Source organism: Colletotrichum tamarilloi (assembly GCF_030869305.1).
Source record: "Colletotrichum tamarilloi strain Tom-12 chromosome Unknown Scaffold_18.1, whole genome shotgun sequence".
Classification (NCBI taxonomy): Eukaryota; Fungi; Ascomycota; class Sordariomycetes; order Glomerellales; family Glomerellaceae; genus Colletotrichum; species Colletotrichum tamarilloi.
Window position 1 is genome coordinate 170,069 of NW_026849401.1, and position 24,438 is coordinate 194,506.

Sequence of the window (24,438 nt, forward strand, 5' to 3'; positions counted from 1 at the left end):
GCCTTATCCCTGTGACCGACAGAAACTTCTCTTTCGGTTGGAAAGGGGCTTATCTCGCTGGCACGTTCGATTCCATGCTCGAGCGGGGTCAAGAATTGAGTGGCCCCTGAGACCCTCATGGCCTCGACCACAGATAGCACGCCTAGTTTTGGAGGCCACTTGATCTTACCCAAAGAAGCAGGTCAATGACGGTGTTGGCAACAGCACTTTGAGCGAGAGATCGCTTTGTGTAGGACTAAGTATGTAATATCGATTTTTTACACATGTTCAGTGCCTCCTGTACTTGATAGCCGAGGAATTCCTTCCATGCGAGCACGGAAGCTTTGGTTGGACTAGGAGCCTCATACTACTTCCATAGGGGGGTTCAGTATGTAGAGTGAAGTTTGGAGAAGAGGCTGTGTCAGATACTTCATTTCCTGCACCTATGTCTACTGCATTCCGGCATGAGACTTTCGATTGGGGGCTTGCCCCTACAAAAGAAAATCAAAATTTGAGCAGCGAGCAGTATGGAACACTTGGCGAAACAAGTAGTAGATGTTGATGTTTCCATGAAGCCCCTAGTGACATGAAAGTTGCGTTATGGTCGGGTGCTTACTATTAGTACGAACTTCCAGGCAGCCGGTCAAGCCGATCCTTAATAATGCGACCATCCCCATAAGCCGAAGCATCTCGATACCCAGAGTAAAGTTCATGCGCCCTGAAGTATGAAGCTGTCTACCATCTCCGTCTCCATCTGTCTGCGACTGCTATATGCTTCTTTTACCCACACATGCCGAAGCCAGACTGCAATGTGAGGAAATGCGAGTGCTGCTTCAATACTTGTAAGAGTGGCTCGTGAAAGTGAGAATTAAAATTTATGGCCAATATAGATCCATCTAGTCTTCAATAATTCAATAGTTAATGAGACAAAGTCACGGGCATTGCCTGTGACAATCCGTCGCAAAAGGGACCCGCTCCGCACATTCTTATAAATCAAGTGCGGACTTCCTACTTGGGCACCAGTTGTGACGTTTATGTCTCCTACGAAACCAGTGCCAAGTAAACTAAACCCGCTATCTTTGCATGACATTCAAGAGTGAGCATCTTACTTGGTACGTCAGTTGCGGACCTTGAGTAGTTTTAAGTTCACTTCTAGTTGGCCTCTGTGCAAACTCCGCCTACCCAGTAGGTATAAAGAATGAGCAGGTTCAATGCGGTCATTATGTTATTTGACCGACGTATGGCCTTTTGACATCAAAAACTCCTAGAAATCATCATTGGTCTTCAGCTCACACAACAAAGCCAACATGAAGGTGGCTCTTATAGGCGGGACAGGAGAGACGGGCAGCACCATTGTCAATGCTCTTCTCGAATCGGACATTCCAGCCTTGGTAGCGTTCTTTCTAATCTTCATTGTTCATCCGATCCGGGAGACTAACCATCAGTGGTGATAGAAAATTATCGCCATTGTTCGACCTGCCTCTGAGAGGAAGCCTGATGTTGTCGCGCTTGAGAAGAGAGGAGTTGGCGTCGCCGTAGTTGATCTTGAGGGGCCAAGGGCTGAGCTCGTTGATGTTCTAGAGGGCGCTGACGTCCTGATCTCGACCATCCACGTCAGTGCACTTGGCAGCCAGATTCCTCTTGCCGACGCCGCCAAGGCCGCAGGTGTAAAGCGATTCGTTCCTTGTTTCTTCGCCACCGTTGCGCCAGCCAAAGGTGTCTTGACGTTGCGCCAGCTGGTAAGGAGCTCCTGTCAGGCTGCAGGTCCACAACATTTGCGCTAACTGTGATCGATGCACTGGCAAAGAAAGAGGAGGCTCTTCTTCATGCAAAGAAGATTCGGCTTCCGTACACGGTCATTGATGTCGGTTGGTGGTATCAGCTCAGCATTCCGCGCCTTCCGTCTGGACGCATTGATTCGGCTACCCCTTTGCCGGTTAACTTCATTGCTGGCGATGGCAGCACTCTTTCTGCACTGACGGATGTGAGAGACGTTGGAAGGTTCACAGCGCGTATCATCGCTGATCCCCGTACCATCAACAAGATGGTCTTCGTCTATGGCGACATTCTCTCACAGAATCAGATTTTCAATATGTTGGATGAGATGAGTGGCGAGACTACTAAACGAGAATACGCAAGTATCTCTCAAACGCAGAGCATTAATTTGGAAGTTGGCTAATATGCCTGCTTCATAGATGCCTGCCGAGGCTATGGAAAACGCTATTGCTGCTGAGTCTTTGACGGCAGACGCCATCGAGAAGAGTGCTTTTGATAACAGGATGAAGATCTTTTACGAGTATTGGTACTCCATGGGAGTCCGCGGAGACAACACCCTAGAGTATGCCGAGTTTCTCGGGTACGTTGACGGCACTAAGTTGTACCCTGACTTTCAGCCCATCACATTTGAGGCTTTCCTGAAGGAAGTCCTTGATGGAAAGCCAGTAGCTATCTATCGCACTCTTGAGCAAAATGTAGCCAAAGCCGAAAACAAAGCTAAGGCTTGAAACTGTAGCTCGATCCAGCCACTAGTATTTTTTACTATTTTATCATTTACTATTTTATCCATAGTAATTGGATAAGTCCTTGGAATTAGTTTTGGGGCGACACGGAAATAATCTTTCCATACCTTCGCGACATGAGGAAGGTAACCGAGGTTTGTAAACTCTGTTGAAGATCTTTAGTACCCTGATGAAATTCTTTTAAAAAAAATCTAAGTTACGCAAAGAGCCAGCGTAATAGTTTTCCTGACGAAGCGAGGACTTGAACCACCTCAATCTCGATATGCTATGGTGATGTCAAATAGATCTCTTTAGATGTCAGGTAATGCGAAGCATTGAGAGCGTCAACTAACACTATTATCTGCCCCTTCTCTGGTCTTTTACATACTGTCCATTCAACACACCCAGCTCACATAAGTCAAAGGACCACAAGAGCAGCTAATAAAGTGGCGGGAAATATGATGATGAAGCCCCAGGGACGGATTGCTCCGCCTTCAACTTCCAGAGGTTGTCAAAATTTACAGTAGGCTGCTAAAGTTAGCCGGATGCAGGAACCGAATCCACGCGGGGCAACGTCCAGGCTCCATGCCGCTCTAATCCCCGTGGTGGGGACACAGAAAGCCCCCTTTACCGCATGTCCATGCCCTCCGTAGGTGAACAACACGATTTTCCTATGGGTTCATTACTCCCTCTACCTATGTTCCATAACCGGGATACTTGGTCTCTGTGTTCTGGATTCACTCGGTGCACTGCCGTTCTCCTTTCCAGCTTTAGGCAGTTCGCCACTGTTACGTCCAAGTTGCCCTCCGTACGATGAGTGGAATTGAATGGGAAGCCTCTTTCTAAGCTACTTGAACATCGAGATGTCATTTCCAGAAGATGGATATTTCATGAAGACTTGGCGGAAGTTAGGCAAATATCATATCAAACGACGAGAAGACCATAAAGGCTCAAGCCTCTTAGCATCCTGGAACAAGACACCAGGTGAGTTCAGGGTTTCGAAGGACCACGACAGACTACGGAATCCGCCAACTCTGCGAGAGGCCCCCTGAATCTTCATGTAAACCAAATACGCGACTTACCAGATGGAGTCGCTAGGCTTCAACTTTCAGCATACGCCTGTCATACTTTGCCCCTGGCAAAAGAACCGCCTAATCGTTAGATGGTCCTGTCAGCACGTTGACCAATGGCAGCTTTCCTTAGGAAGCTTCGACGGCGGAAAACGAGCCTAGCCGAAGCGCTTAGCTTGGCTTAAGACTTTGAAGATATTAACTTGGCAAACCTTAACTGAGGCTCTATTATTGACATCCCGTCCCGGTAAGCCCGAATAGAACTCCGGATTATGATGCTAGAACGCCGTACCCTCGCTTACGCAAGGTTCGAAGTGATCCCTTGCCGTGGAATGGCGACGAGTAGTACAACGATGGCAGGCTTCCGTCAACCTGCGAGTTGACGTAGCAGACTTGGTCAACTGCCTTGAAAGTACCGGATAAATGCACTAGCCATGTTCCCAACACCGCATTCCCTTTCGTTCCTTCTCGTTTAGGAGCGTCTACTTTAGCCGCCGGCTCCCCGGGTGCAATCGGCAGCTACACCGGTTGCGCCATCACAGTAAGTCAAACTCCTCAAGAGACCTTAATCCAGGAGAGTATATAGTTACTGACCGAAGTGAAAGTGTGAAACTCTCGCGACCAAATTTCCTAACCAGGTCTACCTCGGCGCAACCAACGGCACGGACTATGTGGCGTCTCGGGAAGGCTTCTGGTCAACCATCCAAGGCGACGTATCTCCCTCCTGCTTCTTTCAGCCTGTCAGTACCACCGAGGTCTCAGTCGCCCTTAAAGATATCCCAAACACAGGCTGTCGGTTCGCAGTCAAAGCGGAGGCCACTATACTTATACAGCTTCGACCATTGAGGGAGGTCTCGTGATTGACCTGGTCCGGCTCAACGGAATCACACTGAGCGAAGACAAGGGCTCGGCGATTGTGGAGCCTGGAAACACTTGGGCTTACACATATGAGAATCTCCAGAAGTCTGGCGTGACCATCCCTGACGGTCGGATGTTTGGAGTGGGTGTCGGTGGGCTCACTCTTGGTGGAAAGTCAACCTCCGCATCCGAGTCTTTGGCCCGATGTCTCTGAGTAAGTACATTGCTTATGCAGACTTAGGCGGACTCTCTTGGCTCAGTAATCGCTACGGATGGACTTGCGACAACTAGATCGAGTTTGAGGTTGTCATGGCCAGCGGCGAGATTGTGAATGCATCAACAACACCAAACCCCGACCTCTACTGGGCCCTTCGGGGAGGTGGCAGTAACTTCGGTGTTGTCACCAAGTTTAAGTTCAACACATTCCCGCAGGACAAGATGTGGTACGCGAAGCTCCATCACGACGCCGCTGAGAACATCACGGCCAACGCGGCTTTCGCTGACTGGAGTACGATTCAATCCCCCAAATATCTTAGCAACGCGGCGGTTTTGTTCTGGAACGCCCAAGCGAGTGGAGCCCCCGTTGGCGTCGCGATTTCAGTGCACCAGAAGACATTTGACAATAACACCCATCCTCCCGTCGTCGACAAGTTCTACGACTCTAAGCCATCAGCCATTGAAGCAATAAACGTCTTCCATGTAGATATTGCCGAGAACCTTCTCTTCCCCGCCAGCATCTTTCGAAGTTCTTTGTGGACCACGTCCTTATCCTGGACGCCAACTTGCTGCAAGTGGCATTCGAGATCTGGAACGAGGAAGCCAGCGCGCTGGCTTCCATCTCCATCCAGCAGATCCAGATCCAGGCCATCAACAAATCCCAGCTGGAGTTGATGCGACGAAACGGCGGGAATCCTTGCCGACTCGGGGAATAGTCGCAGCTTCTTGGCTTTGTGAACCTACGGGCAAGGTGGGAGAACGCAAAAGACGACGATGCCATCTACAGAGCTCAGCTGCGCACAGAAGAGAGAATCAGCAAGGTGGCAGATGAGATGGGCCTTGCTTCGGGCTACAAGTATATGAATTACGCCAGCCAATTCCAGGATCTGTTTGATGGTTATGGACAGGCCAACAAGGAACGGCTGAGGTCAATTGCTGAGAAGTATGATCCAAGCGGCGTTTTCCAAGAACTCTCCCCTGGCGGCTTCAAGGTTACGAAAGGTGCCCCTCAGATCCTCTGAGTGGATCAGTAAGAGGGTTGAAAGTCAAATTTGTCTATAATTCAAGTTGCGTGCTAGTTTTACTTTTTCTAATGATTTACAACTTAGACTTTGCGTCCTCCTCACGACCCTTCAGGTTTGGGTGGGGAACTCTGACGGGCCGGGTAACGGCGTAGAAAGCAAGGCCTTCTGACTTGGTAGAGAACTAGACAGAGAGAATACATCATGAGCTTGGAAGTTATAAACATAGGGAATATAAGCTTACCTTGACCTTGGATCCGACGTGGAAGAAAGCAAAATCTCCAGGTACTAGATGGTGGGTGATCCCAGTAGCCTCATCCTGTTAAAGCCACGCTAGTCAGCTCCCTATCTCATGTGCCCCATAGCTTTACACGGTTACGAAGTGACTTACCAAGATGTCGATTTGACCGTTGAGGACGTACTTAGTCTCCTCAAAGTTGTAGTGCGCGGGACGAGCGGGTCCTGCGACAATCTTGTAGAAACCCGAGGTGAAGTGAGCAGGTGAGTCCTTTGTGTTTGTTCGGATTCTAGCAAGTTCTCAGCATTTGTTTACCACTTCATACATAAAAGGTTTCTTACGAGTGGAAATCGGCAACAGTCGCGTTCTCGCCCTCCGGGAGGGGGATATACTCGTGGCCGGCGCCCTTGATAACAGTGAGGGGGACTAGGTTTCCAGACACTGATAAGACACTGGTCAGTTACATGCATATTCGGGCACTCAAAGATCAGCAACCCAACTCACTTTTGGTGTTTCTTTAGGTTGCAAGTTGAATCAAGGAATTGTTTCGTTCACAATTCGATTGAAGCTCATTGATATAAGACATCTGTATCTAAGATCGGGTATGCTGCCGACAGGGTCTCGGGGCTTTCTCGGAGTGCGGGGAACCGCTGTGATGCGATCGGAATCCGACCCGGAGGGCCTGCATTCAGGGCCGGTTAGATACCCGCCGCCGTAAATCGGTGCGCGGGGTTCCGGGAAAGTCCCGAAAGTCGATCAGTGATGTGATTGTGGCTTGCCTATTTGAAGACGCAATGGTGAGGAGACATGCTGTCATGGAGGATGTTGAATGCAGTACTGTAGTGGCTACTCTACATAAGGTACATCAACCTAAGAACGTAACTTGGCGTCATCGTTGAGTGCCAAACTGTCTTGAGAGAAAACTTTCATGTCACAATTCTTTTCTGCTTTCCACCTCGGCTCTGCGTCTAACTATATCTTCTAGGTCGCTCTTGGGTTTTATGTAGGGTTTGATGACCTCCCGGGCCTGGACCTTCTGCTCAAAGTCGTACGCGATGCTAATCAGTGTTTCCTCACTGAACGGAGCCCCCGCAAAACCAATGCCAAAGGGTAAGTTCGGTGCCACAGCATTGAGCGTTCCAGTCTTGTCTTTGATAATTTCGGTATCGTCCGGATGCCTCCCAAACGGTACCGATATCACCGGTGTACCGGATATGGCAGCATTCATCACAGCAAACGCCGTCGGCAGTACTATCGCGTCCAGAGAATGGTTCTTGAGAGCTCCTGTGTATCCTTGGGGACCAGTCAGGTACAGAAGCCGGAGGTGCACATCCCAAAATTCCGGATCTGTGTTACGCAGACCTTCTGCTAGGTTGTTGTCCCATGAGAGTGTGTTCTTCTCAGGCCATTGCTCGCGAGAGTCATGCTGGGTCCAGTCCCGGAGCTCACGAAGCGTGGTGATGTTGTACGGGTTGGTCGCCAATTGCCCAAAGTACTTTTCTATGGCAACGGCGAAATCTGCGTGAAGGCTCTTGGTGAGGAGCGCGGAGATTTCGGTCATGTTGTATCCTGGCAAAACAATGTCGTCTATGATTTCCGCACCTGCAGACCGGAGAATGTCGACGGCCGAGTCGAATACCGTCACCGAGTAGTTGGAGAGAGGGGCTTCTTGAGGGTCGTGTAGCACATGTCGTGGAATTCCCAATCTCTTGTTCAGCAGCCCCCCCTTAACGCATGCCGCGGCGTAGTCTGGTGTCTTCGGGAAAGGAAATTTAGACGTGTAGTTATCGCTAGGGTCCACCCCGGCGATGGCACCCAGGAGATGAGCAGCATCTTTCACGGTCCGAGCGATAGGTCCAACAACATCTTGGTGCTCCGAGATGGGCACAACGAGGTACCGTGAGGTGAGGCCAAGAGTCGGCTTGATGCCCACAACGTTGTTGACGTCACTGGGCAACAAAATCGAGCCGGCTGTCTCAGTCCCCAGGGACGCCCACGCCAGACCGACCGAAGACGCGACGCCGCTGCCCCCCGACGAACCCGATGGGTCTTGAAAGGGGTAATATGCGCCCAGGGTCTGACCGCCATACGTTGACCACCCATTGCTCGAATTGGAACTCCGGCATTCGGCCCACTGCGACAGGTGTGCTTTGCCGAGCAATATCGCCCCCGCTTTCCGGAGCTTGGCGGCGACGGTGCTATCTTCGGAGACTTTAGCGCCGAGGAGGGCATAAGAGCCGGCCGTGTTGTTCATCTTGTCTGCCGTGGCAATATTGTCTTTGATCAGGACGGGGACGCCGTGTAAGGGGCCGAGAAGCGGTCCGCCCTGTCGGCGGATGAGGTCCAGAGTTTCGGCGATGGAGACGGCATCCGGATTGATCTCGGTGACGGCGTTGAGGGTTGGCGTGGTCTCTTCAATGCGCTCGATGTAAGCATTAACGAGGTCGACGCTGGTGAAAATTCCACTGCTCAGACCGCGATTGAGGTCGTCGAGTGTAGCATCGAGGAGCGACGGAAACGCGCTGGCTGGTTTCTGTCCACATGTTGTCCATCCCGAGGACGGCCAAATGAGACAGACGGTCGCCTTGAGGAGTGAGAACGACAGCATGATTGAAGCCTCAAGTTTGAGCCCGGTCTGGTTCCACAACGTGATATCAATGGCAAACAGTTGTCGTGGTCTATTCAGTATTATTCGATGTGCGCGGGGTTTCCTCAAGTAGCCGAGTCAATTGACTCATTGTTTAAAGCATTCATTATTGAGGCCAATCGACTGCGTGGAATATGGGAAGATGGCGCGAGTTTGCGATTCTTAGTCAGTCGTCTTACGTGCATCGAACGTACGTCACAGCATAAGCAATCGCTAGGAGGGGAATCAAAAGATCTTTCGTTTCTGAGATTTGGAGGAAGCAAGAAATGCTGGCAACCTCCATAGAGCCTTGCGGACTGAGAAGTCGCAATAATCAACCCCAAGGAATAAGAATGTAGGAATTAAACCTGGTGTCGCGAATTCCGGCAGTCATCACCCCACATCGGGAGCGGGAACACAACGAGGAGGTCCACGCGATCGGTCCTCGCCGCTGTTCGCAGCCGTGGAGGAAGGTGACATTGTGGATTCGTGCTAGAAAAAGTTCCTTGAACGCGGTAATTCAGGCCATTTACCGCTTTACGTACGGGGCGCCGTTTGCTCTCATATGAATGATTCGAACCACCTACCAAGATCAGAAGAGCGCTATGCCTGTTGGGGCAGGTCGCATGAACGATCCTCAAGCGTGGCCGGGGGATTTAAGCTTATGATTGGTCACGATGATAGCTAATTTTGTGGGCATGGAGACATGGGGTAGATTTCCAGAGTGAGAACTGGTTTGTGAGTAGCCAGTTGGTTGAATGAGATGTTATGGCCGAGACAAAGCCAGCCGTTGTGGACATCATGGAAACGACTATGAAAGCAGGCCAAATCCCCCATCTTCTTAAGCATACTTGGCGACGGGCCGTTCCTCTTGCATCCTTCGCATCCTTCCGCTTCCCATCGTCTCGATCACCATGAAGTACTCTCTCATCGCGTCTCTGATACTCCAGAGCACTGTTGTGCTCGGAGAGTTGCTCCCTGTGTACCTGCAGGGGCCCTCGCCCGAGAGCTTCAGGTAACACCTCATCATCAACTCATCCGGCCTAGACACTAACAGCGTATAGGGACATTGTTCGCAATGACACTCTAGACTTTGGCTGCAGAGCTGTTGCCAAGCCCAGCGAGGATGGAAGCCACTACAAGCTCCACGCCTGGCTCACCGAGGAGCAGATTGACTATCTCTCCAAGGAGTACAAGCTTGTGCCTGAAGTCTCTATCCACAGAAGAGACTTGAGCAAGAGAGCCAACGCGCCCATCGGGACCGGTGACCGCTTCAGTGCGGGAACCATCTCCCCCGTCGGTCTCGGAACCCAGGCTTCGGGCACCACCATCTCCAGCATCATGAATGTTGCTGAGATCAAGTCGGCCTGCGACGCCCTTGTCAAGAACTATGGCATCGGATCTCTCACTCTGCCGTACAAGACTTTCAACGGCGCCACCGAGTACGCCTACTACGTCGGCGCCGGAACCGACAAGTCAAAGTACCACCTGTACTTCAGTGCTGCCGTTCACGCCCGTGAGCGCGGTGGACCCGACAACATCATCTACTGGATCTCCGATCTCCTTGCCGCCAACAAGTCCGGCAGTGGCCTGACCTACGGCAAGAAGTCCTACACCAACGCCCAGGTCAAGAGCGTCCTTGCCGCAGGCATCGTCTTCTTCCCCCTTGTGAACGCCGACGGTGTCGCCTACGACCAGTCTTCCGGCTCCCTCTGGCGCAAGAACCGCAACACCAAGTCCGGCTCCAGCGGCAGCTCAATTGGTGTCGATATCAACCGCAACTTTGACTTCCTCTGGAACTTCAAGAAGTACTTCGACTCTTCCGAGGCGCCCGCCTCCACCTCGCCTAGCTCCGAGGTCTTCTACGGCACCGCCGCCGAGTCCGAGCCCGAGACCAAGAACCTCGTCTCTGTCTACGACTCCTTCCCCAAGATCCGCTGGTTCATGGACATCCACTCCGCCGTCGGCGACCTCCTCTACAGCTGGGGTGACGACGACGACCAGACCACCACCTCCACCATGAACTTCCTCAACTCCGCCTACGATGGCAAGCGCGGCCCCGTCGGCGACTCCGCTTACAAGGAGTACATCCCCTCAACCGATCTCAGCAACATCAGAACCGTCGGTACGGCCATGGTCAACGCCATGAAGGCTGTCGGTGGTCGTGCGTACACCTCTATCCAGGCCGTCGGCCTGTACCCCACGTCCGGCGCCAGTGACGACTACTCCTTCTCCCGTTTCTGGGCCAAGCCCGGTGTCAACAAGGTCTATGGCTACACCTTGGAGTTTGGCCCCTCTGGAAACTTTTACCCTACCTCAGCCGAGTTCAACACCAACATTTTGGATACGAACGCCGGCTTCATGGATTATGCGCTGGCTGCTATCAGCCTTGGTCTGGAGTAAATCATGTGATGGGATATCATCAAAATTCTTCGTGTAAATATTTTGCCACCGTGTTGAGCAAGGAGACGCACGCACATACTGCACGAAAGCTGTGGTCTATGATTGTTACGCAATTGAACGACTTATTAATCATGACTTAACATATGCAGTTTCCCTACAGTAATCCATAGGTAATACCCTGATAGTAGCTTGATTAGCTACGTGCTTGAGTCTTAAGTATCTGGCAAATCCATGAAGTGCTACTTGCGAGCGATCACCGCAACTGGTCTTATCTACCTACTCCTGCCCTCCTCGCAATTCTATGCCAAAGGGTTGAGAATGTTGACCTAGGCAAATTATCTCTGCGCTTGGTTGGTGAAGCTTATTTATCATCCCTGGTTAAGGAAGGATCACAGAAAACAACCTTTCCAAGCTTGAGCGCCTTCATGAAGAGACCTCATGGTCTGGGAGGTATCCGTTGTCACAATTGTTTTTACCTCACCGAGAGAGTCAAAAGAGCTGTTGTCCGGTGAGTATACAGTATCACACAGTACAATTAGTGTTCATGGGCGGCGCCACCAGTGGCGCTATGAAATGGGGAAGTCCGGCGTGCGATCCTAGCGTGAGGTGACAGTTAAAACATACCTCAACCTCATGGTCGATAACGCCCCGTTTCTGTGACGATACAAGCTTGAATTTGATTACTAGGGAACTCAATTGAGGCTTGAAGTTCCATTCTCCTGATGACTATTTCGCACATGGCGTCCGAACCTCAGCAACCTTCGGCCGGCCCGCCTCGCAAGGGTACCGACCCAGACTTCGTCCCATGTTCAACCAATTGCGGAGACTAATCAATCTTAGTTGACGTCTTCACCGGAGACGTCGTTCACCACGACACTTACCCTGAGATCAACCCAGTCACGGCTTCCAACTGCACTGGGAAAGCAGTCCTCATCACAGGAGCAAGTAAAGGACTCGGAAAGGCAGTGGCAATCGGCTACGCCGAGGCAGGCGCATCACTCATTGCCGTCGGCGCTCGCTCAAATGTCTCATCTACCATCGCCTCCATCATCGAGGCCGCAAAGGCTGCTGGGAGGGGTGAGCCAACGGTATTGGCCCTCGAGATGGATGTGAGCAGCACGCCGAGCGTAAAAGCGGCCGCAGAGCGACTTACGGCCGAGTGGGGACGCCTGGATATCCTAATTAACAACGCGGGCTACATGGCTCCCTTCAACTTGCTCCTTGATGCCGACGACGACGAGTATATGAAGGCATGGGATGTGAACTACTGGGGCACATATCGTGTCACGAAGGCGTTCTTGCCGCTGTTGCTCAAGGGCGGCGACAAGACGATTGTCAATATGTCTTCGGTGGCGGCTCACTTCATGGGTGCTGGAGGAGGAGCCTATCACATTTCCAAATTTGCGTTGATTCGGTTCACTGAGTTTGTTCAGGATGAGTATGGTGATCAGGTAACATCATTCACAAGCATGGATTTGAGATCATGAACTAAGCGTGTTTGAAAGGGCGTCTTAGCGTTTTCCATTCATCCTGGGGGGATTCCGACAGAGTTGTCTTCGAATCTGCCAGAAAGATTGCAATGTGAGTCAGCCACACTTTCAAATCGTGTTAATCTTGGTCTGACTATGGAGTAGTTCGAATGCGAGATACCCCAGAGCTTGCTGCCCATTCTATTCCATACCTTACTAGTGTCAAGAGGGATTGGCTTGGAGGGAGATGGCTTAGCTGTATGTGGGATTTGCCAACGCTTGTGAAGATGGAGCACAAGATTGTAGGAGGGAATCTTCTGAAATTTGAATGTGCAGGTTTGTAAAGGAAGTCAAGGTCCTATGGTTCTATAGACTTTGCATCAGCGTGAAGTCATCGGCAAGTTATATTCGCTTCAGACATTAATACTATAGTAGGTGACCGGCCTAAATATACACGTAGTGACTTGGTCCAACTCCCCTTAGGTTCGCTACTGAAGAACTAGTATCGAATGAAGCTTCCTCGATGTAAACCCATATTAAGAATACTCTTTGATCATGATAGGGGGAACAAGATAAAGGTACATCAAAAGACCAGAACACAAATTCTTGCAGAAGTAATTTCAAGCCTCAAGGCCGGCGTCGCTAAGAAAGCTGAAGACGATGCAAATGCCAATCAAGAAGACAAGAAATCGAATGTGGAAGGATAGGTACAGCGTATCTTAGAAGTAAGAAGACTTCAATGATTCCAGCGATTGTTCCAGCGAGCGGTTTGAGTAGACGAAGTAGTACAGTGAGCGGGATATATATGAATCTCACAAAGAGAATGCTAGGCCATCGGTTCCATTACTGATCATCTTCAGTGAGTGGTTAAGGCTCTAAGCTCCCGGTAAGTCGCCGGCTCACATTATGAAATGTGCCTTCTACTGCTATCTCTTTCCGTTAGGCCTTTCAATGGTCTTAACTCTGGTAGACTTTATGTTACTGACGTGATAATGGCGATGACCTGCGCAATTGAAGTCCTGGCAGACTCACTGACAAGGGCTCTACATTGCCGAGTCTTCCTTTATATCTGGGCATGGGCGTTTCGGATATTATCGACGTCCTAATGATTCAGTCGCCAGCTAATGTGTGTAAATGATTGAGAGATTTTCTTCTGAGGTTGGCTCGGCTCACATACTGTCAGCAGCTTTTGGGCTGATCATCAATCTTAGGCCCAAGGTCATTGCCAAGTAATGCAGCCTAATCTTTGCTGACAGCGCGTGAATAGACAACACGTATGTCTCAAGCTCCGAGAAATAATGATTGGACGGAAGGAAAAGCCATCGGCCCGTTATGTAACGTGACATTCTTATCAGCGGGGTTTCTACCTGCGCTATGTGATCTCAGCAAACAGCCTCATGTTCTAGCGACTTCATTCGTGAATCACAACAGTCATCCCATCTCGCTACATTGCCAAAGCACAAGCAGTCATGGTTGCCGATGTAGCTGCGATAGAGTTTGCAGGTCTGCTACTCCAATTCGCACAAATCAGCGTCACATTATTCCATCATGCTCGAGAAGGCTACAGCTCTGCCTCTGGTTCCACAGCTCGCGATGAAATCTTGACGGTACACGCAAGCCGAACAAGGGACCTAGCCAAGAGCATTCTTGAGAATGACGCGGGCTTGAAAGGTCGCTCAACTGAGCTCAGAGAAATCACCCGGGCCTCTAAAAAGGCTGCGACGGAGTTGATCGACTTGCTCGATACCTTGAGGGTGAAGGTAGAACATGGCAACAAAATGTCCCGGAAGTGGAAAAGTTTTGAGCAAGCGTTACGACATCTAGTGAATGAAGGGAAGATTCGCAGACTAGAAGAAAGGCTTGAGAGTCTCTGCAAAGATTTACAAATGTTTCTTGCTTTCGCTACCGAGTAAGTCCATGTAACTCCTGGAAATTCCTGGAGTGTGGGAAATGTCTTTGAGCTAATTATTTGGATAGGAAAAGACAGGACGAAATACATGAAATTGTCCAGAGTTTGAAAAACCAGAATGATATCTTAGAGGCTAAAACATTCGGAAAATTGGATGAAATCGTTGAGGGGATCGACAAAACTACGGAAGTCCTGTGCCAGGACTTGAGCAACACCTACTTCGCACAGATTGAAGCGTATCAAGAGGAAGTCAATCGCTTCCAAGGAGAGGTTCTGCGAGTGAGAAGACAGCATCAAATTTTACAGAGTTTGAAGTTTGATCAAATCAAGACAAGACAAGCAGCGATCAAGAAGAGTCACAGAAATACGTTCAACTGGATCTTCGATGAGAAGAACACCACCTTCTCGCGATGGCTGGAGTCCGAGAATGGTTTTTATTGGATTCGAGGAAAGCCAGGGAGTGGAAAGTCTACTCTGATGAAATTTCTCGTTTCCCACCAGACAACCAAATTGAAGTTACGAAAATGGGGCAATGGCTGTACAACTGTAATGGCCGGCCACTACTTCTGGAATGCAGGGAATACCATGCAAAAGTCTCAGCTTGGCCTTTTGCAAACCCTTCTCTATGAGGTGTTGAAGGAGATGCCAGATCTGATCGAGCAAGTTTGCAGGTCCCGCTGGTCCTGGCCAGAACCTACCCTTACGGACATATGGGACAAAGGTGAACTGCTCACAGCTTTCGACATGCTCGCCAAACAAACGGAAATATCTGCTAAATTCTGCTTCTTCATCGACGGATTAGATGAGTACACGGATCGAGCCAAGCGATACGACGAAACCTTTGAGGATCTCTTGGTAATTCTGCAGACCTTTGCCGCCACGCCAGCCTTCAAAATTTGTGCATCAAGCCGACCTTGGCAAGCTTTCATCACTGCATTCGATTGTAGCTCCTGGCAACTCAAGATGGAAGATATGACCAAAGAAGACATCAGCAAATACGTCACTGACAACCTGCATAACAACAAGAACTATATAGCTCTTGTTGAACAGGATGACCATTGCTCACTGGTAGCAAAAGTGATCGTCACTAGGGCACAAGGTGTGTTTCTATGGGTCTATCTTGTGGTCCAATCTTTGTTGAATGGCCTGATGAATGGAGACGATTTCAAAGAACTGCTACAGCGATTGGACATGATACCGAACGACCTGAAACAATACTTCCACCACATGCTCGAAACGATTGAACCGGTATACTGGGAAAGCACCTCTCGTATCTTCCGGGTCATGATTGAATCCGGTCAGGCGTTGCCCCTCTTGGCTTTCAAGTTCCTCGACCAGGAGATGGAAAATCCACAATATGCTTTGGATATGAAGATTGAGTCACACGTCGCGAAGGAAATGAACTCGGTGTTCGAGCCGCTCAAGAAACGTCTAAATGCGAGGGGCAAAGACTTGCTCTACATCACATTATGTAGAGACATGAAATCGCCCTTGCAGCATCAAGTCGACTTCCTACACAGAACTGTCAGAGACTTCTTCATTGATCAGCAGGTTATCAACCAGATGATACGTACAAGAAAGACGCTAAGCTTCAGTCCCGCACTTTCGCTTTGCAGAATAATGCTGGGCCTGAGCAAGGCTGTTCCATTTTCCACCTTGGAACCGGACTTAAACCATGTTTTCCTGTTTTCCGATTGTTTAATGCGTTGTGCTTGTACGGTTCAAGAGGAATACGAGACATATCGCGTCGCTTCGGACGATCGGTTACACGATGCTCAAAATGATTTGAACCAGACCTTTCGACTACTGGACGAACTGGAAAACACGAATACGGCTCGCACTGGTGACCTCAGTGCTCACTGGACAAGTTTGAAAGATATTCCCAAGGGTGCCTTTCAGGAGCGCAATCTGAAGAACTTCATCGGAGCTGCGATACAAAGTAGATTGTCCCTGTACGTGAAACAGAAGATCACACAGAATAAAGGTCAAATCCAGACCAAAAGGGGAAGACCGCTACTTGACTACGCCTTGCGGCCAACCATGGTGACACCTTTACAGCTTCCCAAGCAGGAAGGTCCAGTCCTCGCGACTGTGCAATTCCTCTTGGAGAATGGAGCAGATCCGAATGAGAAGCTGGAAATTTATGGCGGAAATACTCCGTGGAACTTGTTCCTTTCTGGTTGCTACGAGCATAGTCTTGAGTCAGATAAGTGCGACCTTGACATAGACGAGATTGCTGGTGCAATGGAGGCAATGCTTCTCCATGGGGCAGACTCGGCGTGCATGGTAACAGCTGACAGCGGCAAGCAGATAAATATGTTGGAGATTGCTAAACACATGGAGCTGCCAGAGTGCCAGGTTCGTCGAATTCGCAAGGTTATGAGGGCGAAGGAGGCCATCCAACAGCCAGGGTTACTTAGGAGACTCAGAACTCTGATATGGGGAGAGCTTAAATAACCTTCTATGACAGCAGAAGTATACATAAAAATCAGGTGAGAGTTTTCACAATCGACTACCGAGGCATACAATTTTTCCTTTCGACGCGTTCTGGTCAAGATCGTAGACCCAAACTTGACTGGCAATAGTGTGGATTGTAGGTGGCCTCTTTGTCGAATTTCATGATAGGGTACCTATATAGCCCGGATTTCTTCATAAGGGAGATCCAGACAGTGATTGACAAATTGAAAAATCTACAACAAACAGCTTTTCGAAACTCCGCATCGTTGAGGCATCGATTCCTTGGAACAAGATCTCACAAAGAAACTCATGAGAATTACAGATATTGCACCAACCGATGTGTCCCAGGGACCTCTCCATTAAGCTCGACCACTTCGGGTAGATGTAGTGGAGTAAGGTAGTCAGTCATTCAATGCTTTCACGATGCATTCGCCACTACCTTCGCTGGTCGCCGGTCCGGTAGCCTCTGAGCCCTCTCCGCGCTGTGTATTCAATCAGTTCCTCCGTACTTTGTCGCTTTTTTGTTTACCTGAAGACTCGGCCTCCCTTCTTAAGCGCTGAATCATTCCGCTTCTGCCGAACGCGGACAGCAACATCCTTAGAACCAGCGGTCCAGCAAACCTCCGAAACCTCCGACATCACGACCTTTTCGTTGCTTGATCCTTCTCAGCATAATCGTCGATTACAGTATAGAATACCCCGGCAAGACTGACAACGAATAGCTACTGGTCGCTGCCGCGCTTGCCCTCGTGGAGAACCTGAGGAAGCAACTGAAGACATCTTCTCAACATTCCGTAACTGGGTCTGTCACCGCCGCTGCTCACCAGCCTCCAGATCTGGAAGGTGAAGGAGACTACTCACACAAAGGGAAGGCACGCAGTCCCTTCCTCGAGGTTCCTCCCAACACCGCTCCTGCCATCGACAACCGCGGTCCTTCCACAGTCATCCGACCCACCCCCAATTCTCCCCAATCAAGCCGCCATCTCACTCCCGCGCTGCCCTCGACCACGTCGATAGCCTTCCCAATGGCGAGCATCGTTATCCGACAGGATCCGGGATCCATTTACCGACCCGGCCGAACCAACATTGGCTACAGCATTGTCAGCGACGATGGCGTGATTGGAGAGTTCGTGATACAGTCTCATAGGTCAAGTCTCTTATGCGGAGCTAGCTAACACTCGAGACAGACCCGCCCCTCAGGACGACGATTCTTGGATCGAGTTCCTGACCGACGAGGCGATCGAGGACCTCGAAATGACTCCGGATGGCCTCTCTGAGAGCGATACGCAGTCGCACGACGCCCAGCCCGACATGTCAGAGAAAGTCATTGACTCAATCGAGGCGATGAACAGAGAGAACCGAACCGAGGAGGAGAACCAGGAGGACAAGGCCAGTCATTCCATTGCCACCCGGGTTCGAAATGTAACACCTCCCTTCCTAGCTTCTCGTTCTCGCAATATTGACTTTCAGGTACAGGGACCTCTCAGCCCCATGTTAGTTGATGGCATCCCCCAGGTAAGAACGTCACTGCCTTCTCTCCCCCCCCCCCCCCCTCCTTGTTGAAGGAAACACCCCTAACAATATGTCGCTGTCCAAGAACCCCGACGAGATCTACTCATCCGCGGCGCCGCTTGACCAGCGCGTGAAGTAGGACTCCACGTTGGACGGCTTCCGAGGCTTCTATGACAACATGGGCAACCCCTTCTTCCAACATGACTATGACTATGAGCCCGCTTTACCCCCTCACCTCCGTCGCCCCATCTTCGTCGACTGGGCCGAGCCCTTCAAGAACCCCGTCTACGCTCTTCGTTACCTTGCAGAGATTGCCGGAGACTACTACACCGTGGCTCTCATGAACCAGAGAATCAGCATGCAGCAACGCCCGCAGACACCAGGTGCTCAGAGCGTCTTGCAGTCGCACCTGCTCTCGCCTGCTGCCTCGCATATCGCTACGCCCGCTCGCACGCCGGCTACTAAGCGCCTTCGCTTCTCCGACGATGTCGTTCGCTCTGGTTAAGAGAATCTGATGAACAAGGATGCGCTCATTCTCGATAAAGCTCAGAGCATTGGCAATTCTGCACGAAGAGAGGATCGGCAAAGGATAGGAGTATGAAAGCATAAGACATACTTTTACAGTATGATGGCTCAATGGTTTCAGGAGCCAGAACTAGTCTCAGCAACAGGATACCCGTGGCCAAGTTGGGTTGACACACAGCTCTGGAATAAATACTCCTCTTGTACTCTTACTGCTATTTCATGGAGAGACTTCCCAGTGATCAACTCGAAGAAGCAGAATAGACCCAGACTCGCTGGGTTTGACTGCTGCCCCGAGTATGTAGCGCTGTCCCGAGAGAATCTGAAAAGACCGATCAGACCACGAAGTGCCATTGAACGTATCCTTGATCCTGCGCCAGGATTCGGCATGAACGACTGCGTTATGCTCGACAAAGTCCAGCATCTGTGGCTGATCCGTCCCTAGACTACATGTCATGGTCCGCCCGTCCGCCTCCAGACGCACCCCGACCACGATGTCGCGCACGAACGTTCTCGTAACGGAGTCTAGGGTCTCAGTGATACGGAGCACGATATATGTGATGGTTTGTTGCCCAACATAGTAGATCCATTGGTGCGGGCTAATACTGCCGGTGCTGAAAGCCTGGCCTGCGGGGTCGGACTTGTGGACTTGGAGCGCAAGGGCGTGTTTCCCCTCCATGGATATCCTGAAAGTCTTGGATGATGCTTGCCCGATAGCACCTTCGCGGCCAACTTCTGGCCCGACCAGACCATAAGAATTTGCCATTGATAGATACAGCGGCTCAGGAAACGCATTATCAATCCTAGCCGTGATCGGCATAGCGCGGATACGGCTTGTGTTAGGTCTAACGTATAGTCCATTCTCCGGGTCGACGCACTTGACTTCGACACACAAGTAGTACTCTTTGGTGTATCCATCGCGTGGAAGGATGAGTAGGTAGCGAGTCCACAAATAACGTGCTTCCATGGTGTTAGGTGAGACATAGACTTCTGGCAGCTGAACATGCAGGCCTCGGCTTGTGACTGTAGGAGGTACCGTCTTCAAGTTATCTCTGAGGCCTCCGAAGGTGGAATACCCGGCTTCAGACTTGAACGAGGCTTTGGGGAGGTATTTAAGACGCTTAGCATTATCCCAAGTCAACTCAGTGTCACGCACAGGTAAATCTCCAGGGAAATAGAGGCGAACTCTTTCGAAAGCGGCAGGACTTTGTGCAAGGACGCCGGATTGCTCTCCTAAAGAGTAAGTCTGAGCCCAGAGGAGAATGCTCATGTCTTCCGAATTGCGTATGATCTCTTGCTGCAGGCGGACGAAAGCTCGATCCCCTTCACCGTAAAGAAGTGGCATGTGGATGTCGAATATGCCCAAGAGGCAGTACGCGATGTCCTCCTGTCGCGTTGTTTTCCTTGTCGAAGCCCAAGACATACGTTCGGCTACGGGCAACGATGGTATTGGGGTGTCATGCGAAAGGAAGTCACGTCGGATTCCCGTCCGGTTGTGTAAGAGGTACTCGAGAGAGGACTTGGTCCCAACTTCGTTCCAGTCGCAGTCATAGAATTCGATGAGCCTGGGCGCAAGTAGCTCTTGGAGAGTCCAGCCTCTCGTGAACCACTTGGTAGACTTGAAAGCCAAGTAGTCCAGCCGGCCAGGCTTCTGAGCCAGCAGGTCGCTAAGGTAGACGTAGCAGACGGTCGCGTTTTGATACCAGCGGAACATGGAATTGATGGCTTCGGAGACATCGGCACTCGAGGTTTTATCGATGCAGCACGTATCGATCCAAACCCAGATGATGCCGTCCCGGAGGGCCTGGGCACAACAGGCGCGGACCTTGGCGAACCCCTTCTTGAGGGCATAAGAAGAATTGGTGACATCTTGCAGTGTAACCTCGTCTTCTTCCCAGGTGTGCGAGAGGATTGCGTAGATTGGGATGCTGTAGCCGAAGAACTCATGCAGCTGAAGACTGGTGGCATTTAGGAGCCTCATCGTCGAAAAGCCCAAGGCTAGCAATCGTAGACGTAAAGGAACGAAGAACAATAGGAAATACACCGGTTTTACAAGCTCTCAGGTCATCTACCGGATGGCGATAGTCGCAGATTCTGAAAATCCATACGCACACTTGAGCGGTGAGACAGCTGCAGCATGTCGGACACGGCGCCACACGCAACGTCGGCGAACCAATACGGTATTCAATGGCGCCGTGGTGCTGAACAGCACTCACTTTTGTGAGCATGTCTTCGGTCTTTGGCCTGATTATCATGTCAGCACCGAAGCATCCGGACATCTTACTCTTACTCAGACAGAGGCAACTACAACAACACCGTGTGACCATTGCAGACGACGACCTGACGGGTATGGTACCAGGCTGGCACTGCGTGTTCTTCTGGTGTTGTTGAACATCTCCAAAGCCAATGTGTCGTCACGTGGGAGTCCAGTAATAGCGACTCCAAAAGGTTCAAGATTGCGAAACAGCCACATTGGGGGCTATGGTGGTTAGAGTGGGTGAGTGCCGGAATTGGGGTGTCTCAAGCAGGCTCGCTGGGATTATGGCGCAGCCTTCAACATGGATAGTTGTCGATAGTCGGGGGGAGCCGGCTCCGATCACGAGGTATCCGTACCCGTATTATTGAGTGTATACTCCGTACAGAGCCGACGAGCGAGGTAGGTAAGATGAGAAGGGGCGAGCTGGGCCTCATGATCTCATGACCGAAGCTGCTGTTCCGTCCAGGGGCGTGGAGGCGAGGCCTAGTCGAGATGTGCTCTGACTGGGGTGAGAATGGATTCCCGTGCGCTAGACGTCATCGGCCCTCAAAGTCAGCAGGGGTTGGCGGGCCGAGTGCAGTGGCAGCTGTCTCATCTCGGATGGTCGTGAGAAATACACTTGATGGTGAATGTCATTGTTTTGAAAGCCACAGAAGCAAACAATGATGAGATGTCTTGGTGTTTCCTGGGCGACGGAGCTTACAGCTTGAAGCTGTAGCCAGAATGCAACGTCAGATGCAAAAAGATTACAGAGGGTTTACATGTAATGCGCCCGATGGATGTGAAGGAGAGAGCTTCAGAGGAGCAGCCAGTAACATCTCACGCCTGAGAGCATTTGAGCCAATCCTCAGGCACAAGTGGAGTTTAGCTAGGATACGTATCGCCTTACATAAGGCAGCATGTGATACAATGGCCCGGGAAATGCGGGTCTGCAGCTTCAGGAAAGAGCTAGGAGGGGCGAGCTACAGGGCGGGGTACCCCTCTTTCGCACCTGCCTCCCCCCCAGCTCAGCTTCGTCACACCTCACCTCACCAGCAGACGGCAAGAGCAACAGGCCACAAGGGCGGGTGTCTCCTGCTCTCTTGAGTCTCGACCTTGGGTGCTGTGTGCCCGTCCCATGTGCCTCTCTCCTGTCATTGCCATACCAACTGTGCCAACCCAACTCCAACCACAACCAATACGCTCATCCATCCGACCACCTTATTCCAGACGCGAACGTGCCTTGCTGTTCCAGTTCAACCCCTCTTCCAAGTTCAAGGTGTGAAGACGCAGACGGCAGAAGATTGGAGAGACTACAAAACACACCACCACCCGCGCCCATCCACACTCCGCCCTCCCGCACCCAGACTCCCATCCTCCACCCACGTTCCCCATCGCGAAAACCACCGTTTGACTACTACGCTTACCACTTATCATCCCAATCTCAAGGCGGAACAATCGCAAATCCTGTCTTGTTCCTTACCCTGCGCAACGAAAACGAGGCGAGACGAGTCCGTACACCCCAGCTTCACCGGAACCCGCCGATAGCTCGCCCCGTTCGAGTATCAGATACTAGATCCCCCGCCAACCATCAACACCACCAACAAATCAACCATGTCTGACGAGAACACCAAGTCCGTCGTCGACGAGACGCCCATCACCCACCCCGCCGGCGAGCGCAAGAACTCGCTTGAGGCCCACCTCCAACACCGTCCCGATCGCGCCGAGTTGGTCGAGAGTATGTGAATCCCTTCCCACAGTCTCCATCTCGTGATCCCATCCCTGCCTCAATGTGCATTTGAATCTGCAACCACAAACAACGCCGCCTTCCATTCGAATCTGCCCTGGATACACTGTTGTCGCGATTTCCTGTTTTCTTTCCCCTATTCGATGCGTGCCCCCTCCACATCTTCCCGTCCGTCGCGCCCCACCGTCCGCCTCACCCGCCGATCATCAAAACCGGGATCACCTCGAATTGTCCGGAATAAAAACCCCACTCTCAATGCGCCTGCTGCGCATAGCCGGGGACCTTACGCCGCCTCGTCCCGGATTTGCATTGATACGATGGTAACATGCTAACTGACCTTCCAACAGAGAATATCTTGCCCGCCTCCAACGCTGCGCCTAGCTTGATCGCCCACCAGAAGGAGCTTGAGAAGCACATGCGTGCAGACTCTCTCAACGACAAAATCTCCCACCGCCCTGCCCCCGAAGACCTCATCAAGGAGGGCGTGCTGAAGGAGGACCCCCGCAGCGCCGACGACAAGTATGCCGAGGCCATCGAGGACGAGTACGCCAAGCGTGAGGGTGGCGCGTGAGTTCGTCGCGATGCGCTCCTCGACGGTATTTGATCACTTGTCTCGTCATTCATTCGCGCTGCTACGACTTTGAGGCGAACATGGTGGAGGATGATGCACATTGAGGACGTGCGGAACGACAATGTAGGATTATTGGTATTCGGTACCGCGGTTATATGATATGGAGGATCTGCACTCTTCCATGAATGAGTCTACGAATAGCAGAAAAGAGCCAAAAACAAGTTTAGTTGTTTCCTTGTCAGGGCAGTCTGGTGGATCACGAGCCAGACTGGAACTTTAGCTTCCGAAAATAAACAAGAAAAGAAAGAACAGAAACATGGATTGGATTGCCATCAAATTGCCATCAGAAACGGGGATATCAATGACATGCATGCATCATCAACTTTTTTCTCGCAGCCTTGTCGTGAATGAAGCCTGCTCTTATCGGCGGACACGAGATGGCAGATCCAAGGGTCTTTTTGGGGTATTACGGAGTACCTCTGTTGCTATTATTGGAGCACTGGCATGCCACACAGCCGTACTGGAGCCCTCCTCCCCCCAGGCACCCATTAACATGTGAACTATTTCCTAGCCTCAGGGCGACAAGTTGGAAGGCAACAAAAGAACGCAGAAGCCATACCAGTATATTTGCAACTCTGAATTAATGTTTTGACTATTTTAAGTATCTGGGCAAGGTCCCCTTTACTGCCGGTGGAAATACCTTAGTTGAGGTGGCCCATATCACAGCCCATCCCACGCTCATGGTGCATGAATGACATCTTAGGCTGCGCTTTAATCAAAGACACATGCAAGTCATTACCACGAGAAAGACACAGGGAGGAAAGACAGATGGGGCTCAGCCTTCAGGAGAGAGAGAACTGACGCAAGTCATCAGGGCAGTCTCAACTTCACTGCCTCCACAGCCAGCCCGGCCTGGTCTGAAGTCGCAGTCTGGACTGGACCAAGCTGTGCTTACTATGGTACCGCACGCGACACCATTTCCCCCATCCCCTTCCTCCAACTTTTTTTTTTTTTTTTTGCATGTATTTCTCCATGGCACGGTGGCCTATCGTCGCATTTCCGCACTCGGACTGCCGTCCTGCCGTCGCTCCCGCCCCTTGCAGTT

At 51.0% G+C, this 24,438-nt stretch overlaps 10 protein-coding genes across 10 annotated transcripts; 8 read left to right on the forward strand and 2 right to left on the reverse strand.

Moving 5' to 3' along the window:
* Positions 1-1,286: 1,286 nt before the first annotated feature.
* CTAM01_06462 (isoflavone reductase) lies at positions 1,287-2,483 on the forward strand (the record flags this gene model as incomplete). Its single annotated transcript, XM_060522489.1, has 4 exons — positions 1,287-1,370; positions 1,434-1,718; positions 1,787-2,026; positions 2,175-2,483. 4 exons carry the CDS (start codon positions 1,287-1,289, stop codon positions 2,481-2,483), a joined length of 918 nt encoding a protein of 305 aa, XP_060382748.1.
* Positions 2,484-3,879: 1,396 nt separating this feature from the next.
* On the forward strand, positions 3,880-5,643 carry CTAM01_06463 (FAD binding domain-containing protein; the record flags this gene model as incomplete). The annotated part of the gene is made up of 6 exons (XM_060522490.1): positions 3,880-3,889; positions 4,024-4,088; positions 4,186-4,241; positions 4,337-4,547; positions 4,697-5,104; positions 5,338-5,643. 6 exons carry the CDS (start codon positions 3,880-3,882, stop codon positions 5,641-5,643), a joined length of 1,056 nt encoding a protein of 351 aa, XP_060382749.1.
* Positions 5,644-5,719: 76 nt separating this feature from the next.
* CTAM01_06464 (amidase) lies at positions 5,720-8,987 on the reverse strand (the record flags this gene model as incomplete). The annotated part of the gene is made up of 6 exons (XM_060522491.1): positions 5,720-5,827; positions 5,888-5,962; positions 6,035-6,170; positions 6,223-6,333; positions 6,817-8,559; positions 8,905-8,987. 6 exons carry the CDS (start codon positions 8,985-8,987, stop codon positions 5,720-5,722), a joined length of 2,256 nt encoding a protein of 751 aa, XP_060382750.1.
* Positions 8,988-9,421: 434 nt separating this feature from the next.
* On the forward strand, positions 9,422-10,910 carry CTAM01_06465 (zinc carboxypeptidase; the record flags this gene model as incomplete). Its single annotated transcript, XM_060522492.1, has 2 exons — positions 9,422-9,522; positions 9,572-10,910. 2 exons carry the CDS (start codon positions 9,422-9,424, stop codon positions 10,908-10,910), a joined length of 1,440 nt encoding a protein of 479 aa, XP_060382751.1.
* Positions 10,911-11,647: 737 nt separating this feature from the next.
* CTAM01_06466 (short-chain dehydrogenase) lies at positions 11,648-12,397 on the forward strand (the record flags this gene model as incomplete). Its single annotated transcript, XM_060522493.1, has 2 exons — positions 11,648-11,693; positions 11,751-12,397. The coding sequence occupies 2 exons, from the start codon at positions 11,648-11,650 to the stop codon at positions 12,395-12,397; spliced, it is 693 nt and encodes a 230-aa protein (XP_060382752.1).
* Positions 12,398-13,848: 1,451 nt separating this feature from the next.
* CTAM01_06467 (uncharacterized protein) lies at positions 13,849-16,745 on the forward strand (the record flags this gene model as incomplete). Its single annotated transcript, XM_060522494.1, has 2 exons — positions 13,849-14,288; positions 14,357-16,745. The coding sequence occupies 2 exons, from the start codon at positions 13,849-13,851 to the stop codon at positions 16,743-16,745; spliced, it is 2,829 nt and encodes a 942-aa protein (XP_060382753.1).
* Positions 16,746-17,168: 423 nt separating this feature from the next.
* Positions 17,169-18,762, forward strand: CTAM01_06468 (uncharacterized protein; the record flags this gene model as incomplete). Its single annotated transcript, XM_060522495.1, has 4 exons — positions 17,169-17,231; positions 17,468-17,871; positions 17,933-18,260; positions 18,397-18,762. 4 exons carry the CDS (start codon positions 17,169-17,171, stop codon positions 18,760-18,762), a joined length of 1,161 nt encoding a protein of 386 aa, XP_060382754.1.
* Positions 18,763-18,999: 237 nt separating this feature from the next.
* On the reverse strand, positions 19,000-21,007 carry CTAM01_06469 (HET domain-containing protein; the record flags this gene model as incomplete). The annotated part of the gene is made up of 2 exons (XM_060522496.1): positions 19,000-20,777; positions 20,938-21,007. 2 exons carry the CDS (start codon positions 21,005-21,007, stop codon positions 19,000-19,002), a joined length of 1,848 nt encoding a protein of 615 aa, XP_060382755.1.
* A 938-nt stretch (positions 21,008-21,945) lies between these two features.
* Positions 21,946-22,122, forward strand: CTAM01_06470 (uncharacterized protein; the record flags this gene model as incomplete). Its single annotated transcript, XM_060522497.1, has 1 exon — positions 21,946-22,122. One exon carries the CDS (start codon positions 21,946-21,948, stop codon positions 22,120-22,122), a length of 177 nt encoding a protein of 58 aa, XP_060382756.1.
* Positions 22,123-22,629: 507 nt separating this feature from the next.
* CTAM01_06471 (uncharacterized protein) lies at positions 22,630-23,333 on the forward strand (the record flags this gene model as incomplete). The annotated part of the gene is made up of 2 exons (XM_060522498.1): positions 22,630-22,753; positions 23,110-23,333. 2 exons carry the CDS (start codon positions 22,630-22,632, stop codon positions 23,331-23,333), a joined length of 348 nt encoding a protein of 115 aa, XP_060382757.1.
* Between the last annotated feature and the right edge of the window lie 1,105 nt (positions 23,334-24,438).